This window comes from Anomalospiza imberbis, chromosome 12 (assembly GCF_031753505.1).
Source record: "Anomalospiza imberbis isolate Cuckoo-Finch-1a 21T00152 chromosome 12, ASM3175350v1, whole genome shotgun sequence".
NCBI classification, from domain to species: Eukaryota; Metazoa; Chordata; class Aves; order Passeriformes; family Viduidae; genus Anomalospiza; species Anomalospiza imberbis.
Genome location: NC_089692.1, coordinates 13,361,233 through 13,379,431, shown reverse-complemented (window position 1 = coordinate 13,379,431; position 18,199 = coordinate 13,361,233). Strand labels below are relative to the sequence as shown.

Here is an 18,199-nt window from a genome sequence, read left to right as displayed (position 1 = left end):
CAGTTAATTTGGGAGGGTAACAGCTTAGCAGTAGCAAGGTAAAATAAAAGGTGTTAGAATTTTACTGCATCATTGCTAATAAAAAAGTTGACTGAGTAACTGCTCAGAGCACTTCCTGCCCACTGACACCGTTCAGTACTGACAGGCTCTACAAACCTCGTGTCTACATCGTGTCTTTAATCTACTGAAATACAAGTTGTATAGCTCACATGAGTATTCAATCCTGGTCAGTATTTTATTCTATCTTGCGAGCAGCAGCAGAAGAAAGGAAGGACATCTTTTCAGCCAAAAAAATCCACAGTCACATAAGCAGGATATTCATTAGGAGATGACACCAGTGATTGGTGTCCTTAGGTTGTCCAAGACTATGCTCTGAAGATGCTTTACACAGACGAGCAAGATGTCCAAAACAAGGCCAGCTGTGGTGTAAGATGCAATTTACCCTTTAATTTCCTGCCTCAACTTCACCCAGCCACAGAGGATGACTAGATTTCAGTATGAACCATTACCTAAATCATATAGTCGGTATGCAGAATATGTCTGTCTTTAAAAATTTACTTAAAAACTGCTTGAGCTGCAGGTCATATCAGTCTGATTTGGAGAGTGAAGGCAGTTCCAACAGTACAACAGAGACTTGTCTACAGGCAGGTAAACGAGAGTCTGCTAACAAAGGGGTAACAAAAGCTGCTGGCTGGGCTGCCAATGTGCACACAAACTTTCATAGGATGAAGATGCCATGGATGAGATCCAGGATGGGAAAACTGAGCCAACACCTGCTGCTTTTCTAATTTTTTTTTAAATTTTTTTTTTTTTTTTACTTCTCCTCTCACAAGAGGGGGTGGGTAGACTATACAGAGGAGGGCTGTACAAAACTGGGCACTGGGCAGGCATTTCTTCAGCAGGCAATCCAGGCTCTACCTGTCCTTGAGCTCTCTTGTCACCCGCTTGGTGATGCGTCCACACATCAGGCCGATGAGGAAGAGTACACAGATGCCAACCGTGATCACAGACAGGATGTAATTCTTGGATGGAGAGGTCATAACTTGCATGGCAAGGTCAGAAAAGCCTTCTGCTGGGGCAACCTGGAGGTGAAAAGGGAACAAATGAGCCAAGCTGTGCTTTCCATGCAGCCCTCAGCCGTGACAGTTACCAGCTTTAGTGTCAGGTACTGCTATTGTGTCCTGTCATTGCTAGAATTGGCCTGAACCAGAAAAAAGCAGGCCTGCAATGATTCATCTGAAGGAACTGCTGTTCAGGAGGCAGCTTTATAACAGGAAGCTTTCCTGCCCTTATTTCATTGCCCCATACCTCCTCTGCAGGAGACTAAGCCATGTGTACACAAAAGATAGTTTAATTCTGCATTAGGGACACATCCAAGACACAGAGAAAATAAGATGTAAGTTCCAAGAAGACAACCTGATTTCAGTTTTTCTGGACCAAACTCAAAATACTAAACTTCATTTGGAAACAAGAATTTCATTACAGTTGAAGTTTTTCATAAATACCTTGCAATAGAGAGAACTAAGTCCTAAAAAATGGAAATCGTTTACATATTCACCTTTGCAGCATAGCTCCACATTTCAATACGATCATTAAGGCGTTTCTTGCATTCAGGCTGCAACCTCACACGCTTATCTTCCAGAGCTTCCATTAAGCATGACATTTCTGTAATGTGCAGAAGATGGTGTTACAAAACAGAAACAGTGGCTTTGATAACATGGGGCAGAGAGGGGCTCTTCCCTTCTCATGAAGGCTGATGGTTACAAGGCTTTCAAAACAGACCTGGCAGACTACACCTGAGGCTAGCAATTTCACCAAGATTCACAATCAGTATCGCATTTGGAGATGCAAGGAATTTTGACTTCCAAAAAGAAACTACAGTACGTATCCAATACATAATTCATGTGGTTTACATGAGATTTTATGAAGTCTTAGAAATCTGCACCTTCAATGAGCTGTACACTCTGAACTCCAATGCCACCAGCCTTTAGAAGGAGCTAAGATCAAATTCAGTACAGAAAAAACACAGCCTTATCTTCTTAGGCTTGTTAGGTGTTTCTTTTTAACGACAATATATTTTGAAAGGTTTAATTTCCTGACTTTTCACACAGTTTTGTGAAAAGGAAATGGGATCATAGTGCTCTGGTGCCTATAAAGGAGCTTGGCCAACTAACTCATAAGCCCGTTTAAATGCTCATATAAGACACAGACATAAAATTTTGTATTTTTTATTCATGTTACCAAACTTGACTAATCCCTAATTAGATGTTTTCTGCTTTGCAGTGAAGAATTATTTAGCTCATAGCAAACAGGCCACAGACTTAGTTAAACCAACTCCAGACTTTTAATGCACAACTGTCAATTCAAGCACTTGCAGGCAGAGCCCTCTCTAAGCTACAGACTTGGACACAAGGAAAGACTTCTTGACACCCATTCATCTACCACTTCTGCTGCTGTTCCATCCTGTTGTCTACACATGACTGGTGGAAATATCTTGTATCTAAGATTATGATGTCAGAAATGCAGGTTAAGTATCTCAAGACCGAGAGGTTACACAAGTACAGCACGAGCACTTACGGCGTCCTCTCCCTGGCGGGATGGCAGCACAGTGGTGTTTGATGTCTAGGGCGCAGGCCGTGTGGAGCACTGGGTCAACAAAGATATCGGCTTTGCTTTCCTTCAGCATGTTGAGCACTTCCTGCAGAGGAGGAAATTACAAGTATGTCTCAGAAAAGGGAGACAGGACAAAACTCATGCTGATCAATGTCTCTGAAAGGTGTATCATCTTGTCAAATCCAGGATTGTGAGAAAATCCACCACTGTCCTTGGATAAGGACATATATATGGATATGGACATAACATGAATGCTGGTTTAGGCTTAATTAGGTGTCCTGGTTTGTAACATTCCTTAAAATATTAATATAAAAGACAAAGTCAGTATGCCAGGACTACTTCAGTTAGAACTGAAATCAGGTGCCATAGTCATGGCACAATTCATACAGCCCTCAAGCACACAGCCTGGGCCTAGGAAAGCCTGCAATTGAGATAGCATCAAGAAACAGGTTAGTAACAAGAACCTTTGGCAACCATAATCAAGAAAGGATTCAAGTCTGGAATTGCAAAGCAGGAACTTTGAACATAATTTTCACTGGCAAATTGAAATTGAAATGAATCACTGCAGGTCAGAGCCAAGATATATAGGGAAATTTCAGCACTCTGGCCTCATACTAGCTACAACATGACCTAGGCTGTGATCTGGAAAAATCACAAACTTCTGCAGGGAGGGAAACTTTTTAGAGCACATCCAATTTATTTTCTTTACCTTCTTGCACATCTCAGTTTTTATTTTCAGAAGATTCACTTTCAGACATTCTTCCACCTGCCCAGTCTGCTCCTGAGCTGCTGCTTCTTCTGCACACAAGCTGGAAATCTATTTTGAAAAAGTTGTTTTAACATAAATAGTTCACAACAATCATTCTGCCTTTTAGCACATTTATATCTCAATATGTTAGATCATCACAGGGTGCAGCTAAAGAATACATGATGAGACTCCTTCCCCCCCCAAATCCCCAAAGCCAAATGCAGCCTGGCTCATGCAATATGCATAACCCTTTGAAACCCAGCAGCAAGAAGTCAATATTGCTGTACTGAGGAGGAAGGCAGGGAAGAAAATGGCATGGAAAGAATGTTAAAGTATCAAATAAGTAGCACTTGAAGCATTACCAACTCTGTTACCAAAAGTGAAAACTCAAAAAGCCGGGCTGTATTGCAGTTAAGGCTGACAAGATCAGAGAACTGACTTTTTTTGACAACAGAAAAGAAGTATTTTTCCATAGCCACAAGTACTGATGAGATCCCAGATGAAAAAATTAACTTAATATTAGCACTGCACAGGAAACTTCAGATCCTGTGCATTGGACAAAAGTCACAAGCAGAGAATCTGACTAGCTAGAAGCAGCTTAAAGGGATTTTTTTGTTTTACATATTAGGAAAGCATGTTTTGAGAAAAAAAAAATCTTTTACACGAAGGGCGTTTTCAGCCTGAAAAAGTAGCTATGGAGTTATTCTCCTACCTCATCAGAACAGTGCATCTGAAGCTGGGGATCCAGCCGATAATCAAGGGCTGATTCCTGGATTATCACTCGAATTTGGTCCTCGCAGTCTGGAGAGAGACGCTGTTTGGAGGAGAAAGTCATTAACTCACTCAATGACCTTTGGAAATCAACCACCTGTACATTAACCCGTATTCTATAATATTTCTATAGGAACATAAACCCCTCCTTTTATGTATAGCCTGTTATACATGTTGAACACACCACAAGCCCAAGTTTGATTTGTTACTCAATGACTGCTGACCAGCACGATCTGCACATTTTCTCATTTGCAGGCACCAGTTCCTACTCACCTGGTCTGCATATTTCAACTTCAGGCATGAGATGACTTGACCTTCCAACTCTGTATCATCCTTGGCCCTATTCAGGATATTTTGGCAGAATTTTGGTATGTCTGCTTTGCATGCCTTCCTGAGCACGGGGTTTAAGCGGTAATCTAACAAGGAGAGATGACAGAACTTCATTAGAGCACACATCTCTTCAGATTACAGAGCATAACACTCCAAAAGAGATGGAACAGACATTTCCTGGATGACGTTATACCATCAAGGAACATAATTTTTGGGGAAAATAATATTTTTCATAACAGAATTTCAAATTGTGAGGTAAGAGCGTCAGGAACAAGGAGGATTCAACAACACATGCTGACCCTTGAGAACTTGACTAAGGTCAGTGTGTACACAGAAAACAACAAAGGAGAATAAAACAAAACTGATATTCTTCCAGCCATGCAGAACACCTCAGGCATGCAAGTTCTGGTTTTATTTCAGAAGAAGATACCTGTGTTCTGTGTAATCTGGCGCTTGGTAATCATCTGCTTGCATTTAGGATCCATCACTTCACTGTTCTTGTTTTGTTTCAAGCACTGCAACATGTTTTTTGAATCCGCCTCTGGACAAAACCGCTACAAAAAAATTCCCAAAACCCAACAAGCTGCATCACTAAAAGCACTTGAAAAAACAAAACCCAAACCTAACAAGCAGCTTCCAGTTCATGGAATGGAATAATCACCTGCCCAACAGAGAGGTATACAGCCACCCTGCCTAGCTCCAACATCTCAGTGCTACTCTCTGAATTGACTATGGGCATTAATGTCTCTGCTTATGGACTGAGCACTGAGCTGTACAGTTCTGACAAGCTTTATCAAAAGCAAACTGCCCTCATTTTCTATTCTTAAGAAACAGTACACTTGGAAAGAAATACCCACCAAATTAGGTCTCATACTCAACTACTTTTGTTCTCATTTATTTTAGAAACTAAAATAACCAATCTTTTAAATCTATACACATACTGCTGTCCTGTGTAAATGCTGCTTGGACAATGCAACAGTAAAGACTTTATTAGTACCACTCAGGGAAAACAAAGACCACACACAGGGAGAAAGCAGAGAGGAGCTCATTGACAACAATTAGCCCATTCCCACCTTGAATCAGACAGTCAAAAGTGAACCAGCTTACCCAAAATTCAGACCAAGGTACTAATTTCTTTTGTTAGAAACTAATTCCGTGAGTTTAAGATAAGGCTTTTGCATCTTCAAGTCCTCACTATTTTGATGAGATCACAGATCTCTTTTTAAAAACATGTGTCTGAACTGAAGAGCAAATAACTCTCAGGATGTTCTTCATCAGCCAAAACATGGAGTCACTGCATACAGACCACAAATACTAGTGTTCCAGGGCCTGGAATTCTGGCTACTGTGAAAGAGCGTCTTATATGAACATTCACTGCTGCTTTCTACATGGCACCACTTCCAGCTTTCATTTCTAATTTGAAGTTATACATGATTTTGCCTGCTTTATCAGTTTGATAAACGTCTGTGTGCACCAGGTCAGCAGTGAACTGAAGATTTTACTCTTCTCTGTAATCATAACTTCTTCACCCTTGTTAAAAAGCCAATCCAAATCCAAACTGACTGGATGAGAACTGTATTAGGAGCCTCAGCACAGTTTTCCTCATCAATTCTGCTGGCAGTTGGGAAGACAAATTTATTAGTGCACAGGCTTTGATCAGGAAGTTGAAAGAGAAGAGCCCTGAAGAAACCTTAGCCTGATTCAGAGTTAAGAAACAGATTACTTTGCAAAAATGCTATCATATTTCTGAAAAAAGCACAGCAATGTTGTAATAAGCCTTCATGGGAAGCTCAAAGCTGATAGAGCTCTTATATCCCAACTCACCCTCTTAAATGAGCACACTACCATTACCTTGATCATCTGTTTGCAGACCCTCATGAGTGTGTAGTCCAGTTCTGGGTCCATCATCTCTGTCTCCTGCAGTTTAAACACCTTCTGGTGGCACCGTGTACTCAATTGCTTTTTGATTTCTTTCAGGCATTCAATAATCTACAACACAATATTGCAGGCATAATAGACACACTGTTGATATAATTCTGTCATACACAGCCATGTGCTCCCCTAATGACCACCTTCATCTCATCTGGGCAGTTAAGTTCCCAATGCCCAGATTTTATCAAAGTCATTACCAATGCTTATTTCCAGGACTTGCTTTAAGCTCAACTTTTCTCACAAAGATTTAATGACATGAAGAGGGTCTCTTGGACTTATTCCAGAACCACAAATCTCATCCTGCAGACATTATGCCCACGAAATCTTTAGCAACATTTGCAATAAACAGCTGCTAATAGCTTAAAACCAGCATAAACTGAAAAATGAAGGGCTCACAGCATTGCATTCACCCAGTATTAATGCCTGTGAGCCAGTGGAAAAGAAAGAAATTAACATTCTGAAGTACTACGAAAATATTTGACTGACATCAAAATGAAATTCTCAAGCTGCACTTACACGGTCAAAAGTGTTCTTCAAAATTTTTCTGAAATGAAAGTACAAATTAAATTGTAAATTATTAATAAATTCCATTACCTGAGCATTGCCATAGGGCACGTTCTGACAGTAATTCTTGATATCACTTTTACAAGCCTCATACAGTTCTGGTTCAAGTCTGATATCCTCAGTCTGCAGGAAAAATTACAGTATGAGTCTTAAAAGTAGGACTCGAGACTATTTCACTTTTTTTAACCTCCTAACTGAAGACCTCAACTCACAAAAAGTAACCAACCCTCACAACAGGCATTCAGTTTCTTTGAATATAAGGGTCTTGGGTGTGAGAAGTGGTGCTAGGAAATCAACTTTGGAATTCCCTGCAGCGATCTCTCAGCTTTTTAGACTGAAGAAAGAGTTTAAATCAAATTATAGAGCTAGCAAGTTGTTTCCAATGCTTCTCCTAAAAGGGAATCATCACAACTGTCCAAGACAACTAAAATCTTTCCACATGAAAGCTAAAGGACATATTAACAGCCACCCATCTAGTGTAGGTGATCTGGAGGATGTGAATGAAGTTTCCTGGTTTTGGTGATGCCCAGCATCTGAATTCTTCCATACAAAGGCAAAAGTGCTGCCTCTTCCGATATGGACCTACTTAAGGTGAAGCTTTGACACTTAAACAGTATCTACAGGACAAAGACCTTAAGAGTTTATTAGTTCAAGCACTGCAGCAGGAAGTTGAGAGGCAGCTTTGCCTACCAGAACAAACACTACTCCTATTTATCCATTGAGCAACTTGAAGCAGCTGGAGTCGAGTTGCTTCAACTGTGCTTGTTTCCTCAGTCTGTAAAATGGAGCTTTTGTTCTCTCCTAGAGGATGTTAAGGACATCAGAATGAGCAGCACGTTGCTGTCTAACACTAAACATAATCACTTCTAGCTGAAATTCCAATGACCATTTAGCTTGCCTTAGCCTTCATGAGACTATATTTAAGGCATTAAAGCAGACAATCAGTACTTTCACCATGAAGGGCAATTGAGCCCTTGTAAGAAAAGAGGAAAAAATAAATAAGATACATCTTACAAACAAGCTTCCTTTTTTTTCCCCCAAAGGTGGACAAACCAGGAAGCTTTACTTGAAGGACCTCACTACAAGAGTGGGGAGGACAAGAGTTTCAGGCATGTTTACCATCTCCAGCTCCTCAACACGCAGCTGTTTGCGGCACTTCAGAGAGACCCTGTGCTCCTTGGCATCCTGCAAAGTATCATTGCGCACAGTTGTGCTCAGACAGATCACTACATCCACCCTGCAGAAAAGAAAACAGCTTTTTATTCATACACCCTTCACTAACATCAGCCAAGGTTGATATTGGATTACCACACCAGAAAAACTGACTCCAATAATCCAAACACAGTATAAAATTCTTGTGCATCTGTGCTTACTTCTGGGTACAGTTCTATGTAGAGTAACTGCATCACAATTAAAACCTAAATTGGAGTCTAAATCAACAGACAGGAAGACATTCAAAATGCCACCAACCCCTCTGCCCAGCAAGACTTCTGCTCTTAAGTCATGTCAGCACTTGAGAAAAGCTTTGCTTCATCTCAGAAATAGATGATGGTGAATACCTACACAGCATTGCAAGCGACCCTTTTACACTATGGGAAGGGCATTTACCTCATAAAATGCAAATAGTCTTGCTATCCACTAACAGGACTGACCTTGTGTGTAATTCAGCCTCACACTATTGCAGTAGGACATTAAAAAAATCCCTTGGACTACAGTGAATAAACCAGATAAAACAAGTGGGATATTTTCCCTTCCCAGATCAGCAACTAAAACAACAGTAGTCTGCCTCTTTGAAGACAGCAAATCTAGCAAGGATATAAGACATTCTGGGACATGCAACCCACTAATTGTAATAATTAGCTAATTTAACAGCAAATAAAATAAAGAGGACAGGCTTCTATCCAGGAGTAAAGCAGAAGTAATTTTAAGAGGCAGGCCTCTACCTTAAGCATCTGCAGAACACAGTCACTAAGGGAACACACACAAACTAATCAGCCTTTAAAGGAAGTCCAGCATTTTCTGTCCTATCATGAAATACACTGTCACTTAATTACATATTTTTACAACCAGATTGCTGTTTGGGCAGCCACTGCATACTTTTTTTTGATGTTGGGGCACAGCTTCAGCACATCCTCCTTGCAAGCCATTTTGAACTTGTACGAGAACCTAAAATCTTTCATTTGAACCTGCAAGAGAGAAATGAGGAGAAAAACAACTTTGGTCATCCAGAGTTTAAAAAAAAAAAAAAAGCAAAGTGCTGGCCAAAAAAACCACTTGTTTAATCACACAATTAGCACATACTTTTGATCCAACTTAGTAATGTGGAAGAAAGGGGAATACTGCTCTGAAGAAGTTGGGACCCTGTCCACCAAATGCCAGGAAGGAAGGAAGGGCTGAAAAGAAATCATCTCCAGAAGTGACCATTTATGACCAGGCATGCAAATACAACTGTCTGAATTCACAAGAGCTCTTTAAATACAGTGAAAAATTAATTTTAAAGAAGAAGCTAATTTCATAATTAGCTAATTCTCAGCAACACCCTGAAAGAACAGAACAAGCTTCCACTGATAGCAGAAAAAAACATTGCTCACCAGCTGGAAATGAGTAACACCAATTGCACATTTTTCATTCATTTCCTTCTGGTGTTTGTTCTGTATTAGACACTCCATCAGGTCCCCAGAATCAATCTGGTTATCTGCAACCTCCTGAAGAAGAGATGAAAGGCATAAAAATTAACTATTTTTACAAGTCATGGGTTTTATGCTCTTTTATCCCACTGTGACCAGGAAATATGGAACTTACAGTTCCATTCTCCATGGTGAGCTCACTATTAGCTGACCACCCTCGAGTTACACCACACAACTATGTTTGTACAGTTCAGGGAAGAACAATCTCAGAAACACACCCACTTCAGACTCAGGAGAGCACACTGCAAAGACTCAGTGCTTACATGACCTGTTTTAATTAGGTGCCTTCACTGCACTTTAACTACTCAGCCCTACAAGAGTGGAGTTATTTCAGCGGTGCTGAGCAGCTGCACAGAGTACAATGGTTAGACATGCCTGCATGTAAAGGAGAAGGAAAAGAGTCTAGTATTTAACTCACTGTAAAGAGTGATTTTTGCCAATTACAGAGCAATTTTCGTCTTCAAACAAACTTTTATGCTAGGGCTTGGACAACAGCAGAAACATTAGGTAGAACTAAGAATTTTTATTTCAGGGTGATATTTTAATTGAAGACTTTTGGAAATTATTACGTCTGATTTTACTTTTGAGGTGTAGCAAGAAGTAATACTAAAACTCTCTAACCTTTCCCAGAGTTTTTCCTCAAAGATATCCACATCATTAGTGTACTCACATGACAGAATGTCTGGATAATGGGCTCACATGCTCTCATCAGCAAGGCTTCAATTTGAATGTCCTGCAGGAAATACAGTTTTTCATTTTCACAGGAATGCACAAGAGAAAAAGACTCAGTTAAAAACCTGTGAGAACTCAAACTCAACGCAGTTTACAGGGGTTTGAACAAAGTAATCCAGACAGCTTTGCCCTTTAGCTCTGGAAATCCCGGGATTCACTCTTGCCAACACGGCAAATGCAAGACAAGCCTTCCAGCTTAAGGGAAGAGCCTGGTCTCCACAGAAACTCCTGGCTTGGATAATTCAGTCATTCTCCTCCAAACTAGGTGCTAGAGCATTAGAAATCACCTTACACATAGGCAGGAGTTGAAGATTTGGCATAGTTCTGATAAAACCAAGTTTCTAACTACTGGAAGGGAACTTTCCCTAGGGCACAGTGTAAATTTTAAGAGATTATGGGGAACATTCTGGGTCTTGACAGTCGAATATGCAGCTTCATAAAAGAAGTAAAGCTGTCAACATCACTGGAAATCTCTACTGATGTACCTGGTGGTTATTGCTTGCAAAATTTTTGTGACTGGGAGGGAAGCTGCAATGCAGTACTCAAAACTACTTGCAAGCAAGACCAAAATCTCAAGTCCCATCACATATCTTGACTTGTGTTAAAGTTAACTGGGTTCCTGTGCAAATCTTAGTTTTAGTACTGTAAGTGGCCTTTAAAGCAGGAGATATGCCATCAATAGCCTAAAATCCTGACTGTTGTTCATTTCTCTTCCTCAAGAACCTCCACGAAAACTTCCACTGAATGGGTTAAAAAGGATGTATTTTGATGCCAGATCCTAGCTGCATTTCTACAGCTCCTCTAACCTCACATTTCTTCATCATTATTAAAATGGCATGCTTAACTAGACATGCTCATCTATTACCTTTACCCCAGGCTGAAATCCACTCACCTCAGACTCCAGCTCAGTGAGGTTTCCCACTACATCTCTGCAATCAGACACCAAGTCATCAAGATGGTCCTGAAGGCATTCCAGCTCCTTACAGAAACAGACATTTTAGTGTGTGATCCAAGAACCCAAGTTGAAATTCTAGGCTTTACACATGTGAAACTGCCCTCCTTTTTGTGAAGTTCTAAACCTCATTTAATCCCACTCCTCTACTAGCACTCCCAGAACACACATATATAGTAATGACTGAAATGGTCTAGGATGTTACCTTACCACTTGTTCTTAAAAGCTGCATTATGTGCTTTCAGTTCTGGAATATCCCATTTAATTTGCCCTTTCCATAACCTTAAAGAGAGGTTAGTTACCCAGCCTGTGACAGGCACTTCAGAATGACAGTGGTGTCTACATCATCTGCTGCAGAACGGTCCCTTCCCTACAGCCCTCTAGGTACAGCAATTTAACACCAAAGTATTTGCTGAAACTTTGTTAAGTAGCTGCAGATGTTAGTTCAGTTCTGTATAAACACAGGAAGCAAGTCAGTATTTGCCAGATGGAAATGGGATAAAGTTTATGTGGGAAATATCAAGCTCGTAATAGAACGTTACAAATAAGAGGCTGAGGGTAAGGATGCTTCTTTAAAGCCCTTTCTGCAAACTATCCCTTTCTCTCTTCTCATTCCACTAACACCTAAACACACAAAGCTTTTTTGCACCACCTGTCTCAGTCTGGTACAGATTTTGTTTCAAACTGCAGTAATTTTTAACATGTTCTCCACTATCAAGAGGCAGCAAGACATCCTTTATCCCCTTTATTCTTTCCCACCCATCCAGCTTTGCAAACAAAGTAGCAGTGACATTGTGTAATACAGTACCTGCCCTGTCTCTGTTTTTTCACTGCACCACTTCCCCAAGTCAATCATGCACTTGTCCTGGAGGGTTGGGTCCAGCTTCACATCCATGGCTCGCTGATGGAGGATCCTCTGGACCTCTGCTCTACATTCTCGTGATAGCTGCAAAGAGAACAGGGAGTGTTTGGCATATGGGGTCCCTAAATCCACACAGAGCAAACAGGATGCTGTCAGGTAAGGTTCTGAGAGTGACCACAAATGCCATCATCAATCCCAGAAGCCACAGAAGTCCTGCACTGCTCAGCACAGGCCTGCCAGGACCCCCACAAGAAATGAGGGTTCCAAAAGAGCATGGAGCTCTGTCATTTAGTTTAGATAGAGGCTCTTTTCATTCCATTAAGTTTCATTTTATATTTTTAAACCTCTACTTCGCTTTATGAAAGAGATGCCAGATCAGGTCCCCAGGCTACCTGCTACACCTTCACTCAAGGCTACAGACTGATCCTGGAGAAGAAAGTCAAAGTAGCTCATGCCCTTAATACCAAATGGGAAGCCCAGAATAAGGCAACATAGTCCAGCTGTAATTTCTGCTCAGCAATCCCCACTGCAGCACACATCAGAGTCAGCTCTTGCAAGGCAGGAAGAAACAAACTGTTGGAAACCAAGGGATACTGGTGAGGTGCTTATCTGACCTAAAATGCACCAGTTGAAGCTTAAAGCTTCATACATTTAAAAATCCAAATCACTGGAAGTTACCTAGCATTCTGTCAACAGCACTGGAAACAAATACAGGTAAAACCTCCCATGGGTTTGTTTCCAAGACTAAATTTCAAAATGACAGCTGCTCCCTTAGCCTACTTTCCAAAAGAAAAACACATTTAAAAACCTTTTCTCTCTCTGATAGATTATTTGCAGGGTGGCTATTGATTTCTTTGGTCAGCACTAATATAAAATGGAATGAAAAAGTCTCAACTCAGCAGACTAAGAAACTGCATTAAAAAAAATTATTCCTAAAAGAGATGCTTTCAATCAATACTTGACCTCTGCCACAAAAGACCTTCTAAATCAAGCTGTGGAAATTAATTTTTAAACTGGGCCATTGTGTAAACCCATCAACTCCTAGGGACTGTGTACACTACAGTGCCAAAAGAAATGGAACTGAGTACCAAGGTGCTTTCATCTGAGTGCCCTGCTAAAGGCACGAGAGGGCAGCAAACTTGAAAAGAGCAGCTCTCAACCACAAATGCGATTATGGTGGATATCCAGACTGCAGGGCAGCAAGTCAGATCCCCACTGTCTTCTTTGAAGACAGCATAAGCACATTTATCAGTACAGCATGCTGCAAAGAACTGGAAGGATGCATCATATCCATAGGAAAAACTAAATGAAATATAAACTGAAGCTGGGCACAAATCAAAACTTAATTAGAAACAGCCAAAGAAAGGTGATCTTGAAACTCCCTTTTGCATAAAACCAATTTTGCATCTATGCTGGCTATCTGCAAGGAATCACATTCCTCTTTGGAAAGACACGAGGGAGAACTTGTACTGGGTTTGAACAGAAATGTAGGTTGGTGTCAGCACACCATTCTCTCCATGGGCCTGTGGCATGGGTCAGTCATCCTGTTGGGCCTACTTTGCCTTACCAGAACAACCACCTAGACCTTCAGGGCATGCTTGAGGAAGAGCTGGGCACCCAAACAGTGCAACTACCACCTACAGTAAATGATTTAAAGTAGCTTGTCTGAGCTCTGGCAGTTTTAGCATTGCGTGTCAAACTTCTACCACAGATCAACAAGCAACCAGTTGTCCATTAGCACTCACCCTCCTTCCCTGCTCCTCTGTGCGATATGCATGCCTGTACAAGCAGGAGAAAACAGCCCCTGGAGGCATCAGCTCACTGGTCTCATTCCAGCCATGGGTATGGCAGAGGCGGGAGGCATCTCCCTGACACTTGCGGTAAAGGACTGTGTCCAATCTGCAAACAAAGGAGTTATCACTGGCACATCATTCAAACATGCAATGTTTTTCATATCCCAAAATGATCTGGAGGCAAAAAATCCACTTCAAGTTTCAGGCAGCACCAGGACACCACTCAGCAGCAGTGTCTGACCAAATGAACCAACAGGTGGCCTTAACTCAATTTGGAATCAACTTCCTAAATAACACCAAAATCTTTAACTACAGATCAAATGTTCAACACTTCTTGAAGCACCTCCCCTTTTCTTCTGCAGAATGCCAGACAAATGTTGTCACATGAGAAAAGAAATCATCTCCTTGATGCCCTGAAGGAGCAGAAAGGCAGGTACATACCACATTTTCCTTGTAAAATATCTTACACTTACTTTGTACTGCTGCCATTCTGAAACACCAATTCCATAAAAATCTGAGTTGGATTGATTCTGTCTGCCCTGGATTTAAGCCAAGTGCAAACTCAGTGCCTCCTGCTTTGCATGTAAGCGCAGATCTCTTAATATGACCTCTAATTACAAGAAAGCTAGGTAAGATATTGCTAACCTTCCAAAATGGAAATTTTGTATTTATAAAACACTATAGGAAAAAAACATCAAGTGATTTCAGTGGACACAATTATATAGATAATGATAAAGGTATCAACAAAACCCCTTCTACTCTGTGCATCTGTCTGAGGCACACAGTCAGTGCAACAGATTCATAAGCCATTTCTGGGGAACAGTGGTTAAACAAAGATAAGCTAATGCTGCCCAGCCTGCATTATGAATTACGATTATTCTTACTCCCAGGAAAATGCAAATAATCAGTCTTCCTTCTTCCAATCACTTAAGTTTGACTCAAACAATGAATTACCTGCTGGAAACAGTACAGGCAGGAGACCCAGTAATGAAGACAAACAGGAAGGAGAAAAAAATAAAATTGTCTACCTATGGAGATAATTATTGAGATGACTAAATAACAGCCAAAAAGCCTTAAACTTCCTGCTCCATGAAGCCCCATCTTTAAAAGCAGAAGGTTCACAGAGCACATCAGCTCTCAGCTACTGGCAATGCTGTCCATAAGTACACAACTTGCTGTGAGTCAAGATTTTCTTAACGTTTGATTTGAATACTCCTTGCAATAATCAAAGCTCAGGACTTCTTGCCTTACACTCTTTGTGGCCACTGAGAACAATTATTCAATTTCTTGCAGTAACCCCATTTAATGTACTCTATTTCCTCACCTCTCAATCTTCTTTAGAAGACAAGCCAAACACTTATTCTTTCCTCACTGGTCACGTTTATCAAATTTATTCTCTCCTCCTCCTAACCAACACTGACACAAGGGGCTTTGTATGTATTTAAAACAAAGCACTGCCATCTCTGGATGAGAAAGATGGAAAAGTAGTGCTCTGAAGTGTATTACTTCTGCTCTACAGGCTGTAATCACACTTAGAGAATTTGAAATCAGGCAGAAATGGAGGCAGGAAGCTTCTCACACAGTGAGTCTTTGTTATACTTAAAAACTTAGTTTACTTAAGATCCGTACTGTAGCACTTGGAATAGATACAACTGGCTGCCACCTGCAGACAAAGTGACCTTTGGCTTCAATATGGTCAGACAGAATTCTTTAATTAAAGATGTAACAAATTTTAGAGCTCAAACTTGAAAACTTTTTAAGGCTGCATCACTTCTAAAAGAGTACCTGATTTAAGCGACATCACAGCTTTTCTAAGCAGCTTTTACTTTTCTTGTTCTACACAAGCATTAACACCCTACTGACCTGGTGTACTTGAAAGTCCTCTTCTGAACAACCACAAGCTATACTGTTTTACAAGGAACTGCTAATGCATGCAAACACTTAATACAAACACCAAGTGAAGATAAATCTTGTTTTACAGTACTCACTTCCAGTCACGAGATATAAAATACTGGAGCTCCAGGAGCCTATGCTCACAGTCTTCTACCATTTTCTCAGTATACAAGTGCTCCATCAGGCAAGATAGAATCCTACAAACAGAAGAAAAAGCCAGGCCACAGACTGTTAAAATCATGCTGAGCTTCCCTGTAACAGCTGGTGTTGCCGAATCAGTCTTCCAGTGACCCATAGATAGGATGTTCAAACTCAGTGAAGATCTTTCTCTTCCTTCAAAAAGATTACATCCAAAACAAGTGTATATCAGATTTGTGTTTGTTTTGTTCCATTGTTTTAGTTATCTCAGCAAGTCTGATCAAAATCATAAGGAGTATTCTATAGAAAATCTGGCCCAGGGGAGAATATATTATTAGACCTGAAGACAAAGGAGACACCTGTCTCTGCAGCATGGGTTTGCTTACCTGGCATTTCTAGATTTGTCATCTCGTGATATTGCTTGAGACTTACATAGTTAGAGAAATTAGCCCATCAAATGTTACAAACACAAGTCTAAGTGCCTGTGAAGGCTACATCCTTCACCAGTGCCAAACCAGTCCTATAAAAATACTGGCTTGCTTGTACAGCAAGAATGGAGACATCTCAGTGAAGATCTGTAGGACAGGTTTTAGTGTCTCTACTGGTCAGCCACACAACCTTTATGGATGCCCAACAGGGAAAAAAGCCCCAGCTCTGACTGAGAAGCACCTACATGGGATCTCCAGACCGTATGTGCTTGCAGGCTGTCTGTATCACCGACTCGCAGGCCTCGTTCAGCGCACGGTCGATGCGGTAATCGGCACCGGGGTCCGTTTCCTGAATCAGGGTTTGAAGCTGGAAAGGAATTGTGGACAGCAAAACAAATGTTAAAGACATAAATGAGACTACTTACAATCTCTCAGCGTGGTAATTCTATGCCAGTAACAACATCATGATGTATGAACTCTGCTTTGCAGTGTTTTATTTTCAGAGCTTGTCCTGCCAACTCCAGCACTGCTGGACCCTAATTACCATTATGAAGTAGCCCAGGAACACTGGATGAGACCAGTTACACACTGAAGGTCAGCCGTGAACTTGGACTACTTACGTACCAATTTACAGAATAGAACAGCTCAAATTTGATATGCCTACTCTGTTTTTGATCTATCTTAAGCTTTGATGGTAGTCTCATTCCGTAAGGCTGACATTACCAAACACACAATTCTTTTGTCTTTTCATGAATACTATTTACAACTGAAACTTGAACCAATGTCTTAAGATAGTGTGCCTATCTACAAAGTATAAACCAGTTTTTTTAATTGCCTGGAGAGGACACAAACATTTTATTGAAATACAGGATAAAATGTCCTGTTCTGATGTCCAATGAAGTAATATTTCCTCAGGGATGCCTGCTCAAGGCTTTGGAGTCAGGGTCTGTAGTACACTTTTTTTTTGTATGTGTGTGTGCGTTTGTGTGTCTAAGGTATAAAATAAATCCAGGACACCATGTTTTAACTACTTAGGAGAAGTCATAGTGTAAGTGAAAGACAAAAACAAAAATATTCCAAAGATTTAGAGACCAGGTGTGCCAACCCAAAGCTGATATCCCAGCACTACCCTTATGACTTCTAAATACTTTCAGTTGTCATAGGTAAGTATAGTATGAATAGCTGCATCAATTATTTCTTCCTGTGAAAAAAGTATTCTGACAAAAGCAGCAGAAAAACAATTCTCTTATTAATAAGGAAACACCACTTCGCATATTTAGCACTATGTTACAAAATCAAATGTGGACACAGTCCATGTCATCTGAACATTAATTTGGGAGGTGTCTGCTGGGCCAAGGGAAGAGAATTTGGGTAAATCTCAATTTTGGGACAAGGGTAGCTCTGGACCTTAACTCCAAGGATGCCCATGCCCCATTTCATTTTCCATCAAGCTGTGGATTTCCAAAGACTGATGGAAGACAGACTGGTATAATCATTTGTCAGGAAAACATTTTCAGCTGCCAATTTGAAGGGAAAAAAAAAGAGAGAGGTTGCTGAGAAGGCAACTGCACACCAACATCAAATGGTCTACATGCTCTTAACATCTTGACACTTAGTTAATGATTTTTGTCACTGGCCCTCAGCCCAACTAAATCAAAAGCACGGTTACAATTTTATCCTCCACCTTTCAAAGTCTGCACCTAAACACCATCCAGGAAACTTTCAGGGGCAAAGCCCTAACATCACAAAACACAGG

At 40.7% G+C, this 18,199-nt stretch overlaps 1 protein-coding gene across 1 annotated transcript in view; it reads right to left on the bottom strand.

Moving 5' to 3' along the window:
• Positions 1-788: 788 nt before the first annotated feature.
• Positions 789-18,199, bottom strand: part of GLG1 (golgi glycoprotein 1) — a 77,718-nt gene continuing 60,307 nt past the window's right edge. Inside the window, exons 9-26 of the mRNA XM_068202850.1 lie at positions 16,689-16,810; positions 15,973-16,074; positions 13,937-14,090; positions 12,138-12,275; positions 11,270-11,356; positions 10,316-10,378; positions 9,550-9,663; positions 9,056-9,144; positions 8,078-8,195; positions 6,989-7,081; positions 6,314-6,451; positions 4,893-5,016; positions 4,406-4,548; positions 4,074-4,175; positions 3,323-3,430; positions 2,578-2,698; positions 1,559-1,665; positions 789-1,082 (exon numbers count right to left, since the gene is read on the bottom strand). Of these exons, the coding sequence (XP_068058951.1) occupies positions 915-1,082; positions 1,559-1,665; positions 2,578-2,698; positions 3,323-3,430; positions 4,074-4,175; positions 4,406-4,548; positions 4,893-5,016; positions 6,314-6,451; positions 6,989-7,081; positions 8,078-8,195; positions 9,056-9,144; positions 9,550-9,663; positions 10,316-10,378; positions 11,270-11,356; positions 12,138-12,275; positions 13,937-14,090; positions 15,973-16,074; positions 16,689-16,810 (2,091 nt within the window). The 3' untranslated portion in view covers positions 789-914. The remainder of the gene's footprint in view (positions 1,083-1,558; positions 1,666-2,577; positions 2,699-3,322; positions 3,431-4,073; positions 4,176-4,405; positions 4,549-4,892; positions 5,017-6,313; positions 6,452-6,988; positions 7,082-8,077; positions 8,196-9,055; positions 9,145-9,549; positions 9,664-10,315; positions 10,379-11,269; positions 11,357-12,137; positions 12,276-13,936; positions 14,091-15,972; positions 16,075-16,688; positions 16,811-18,199) is intronic.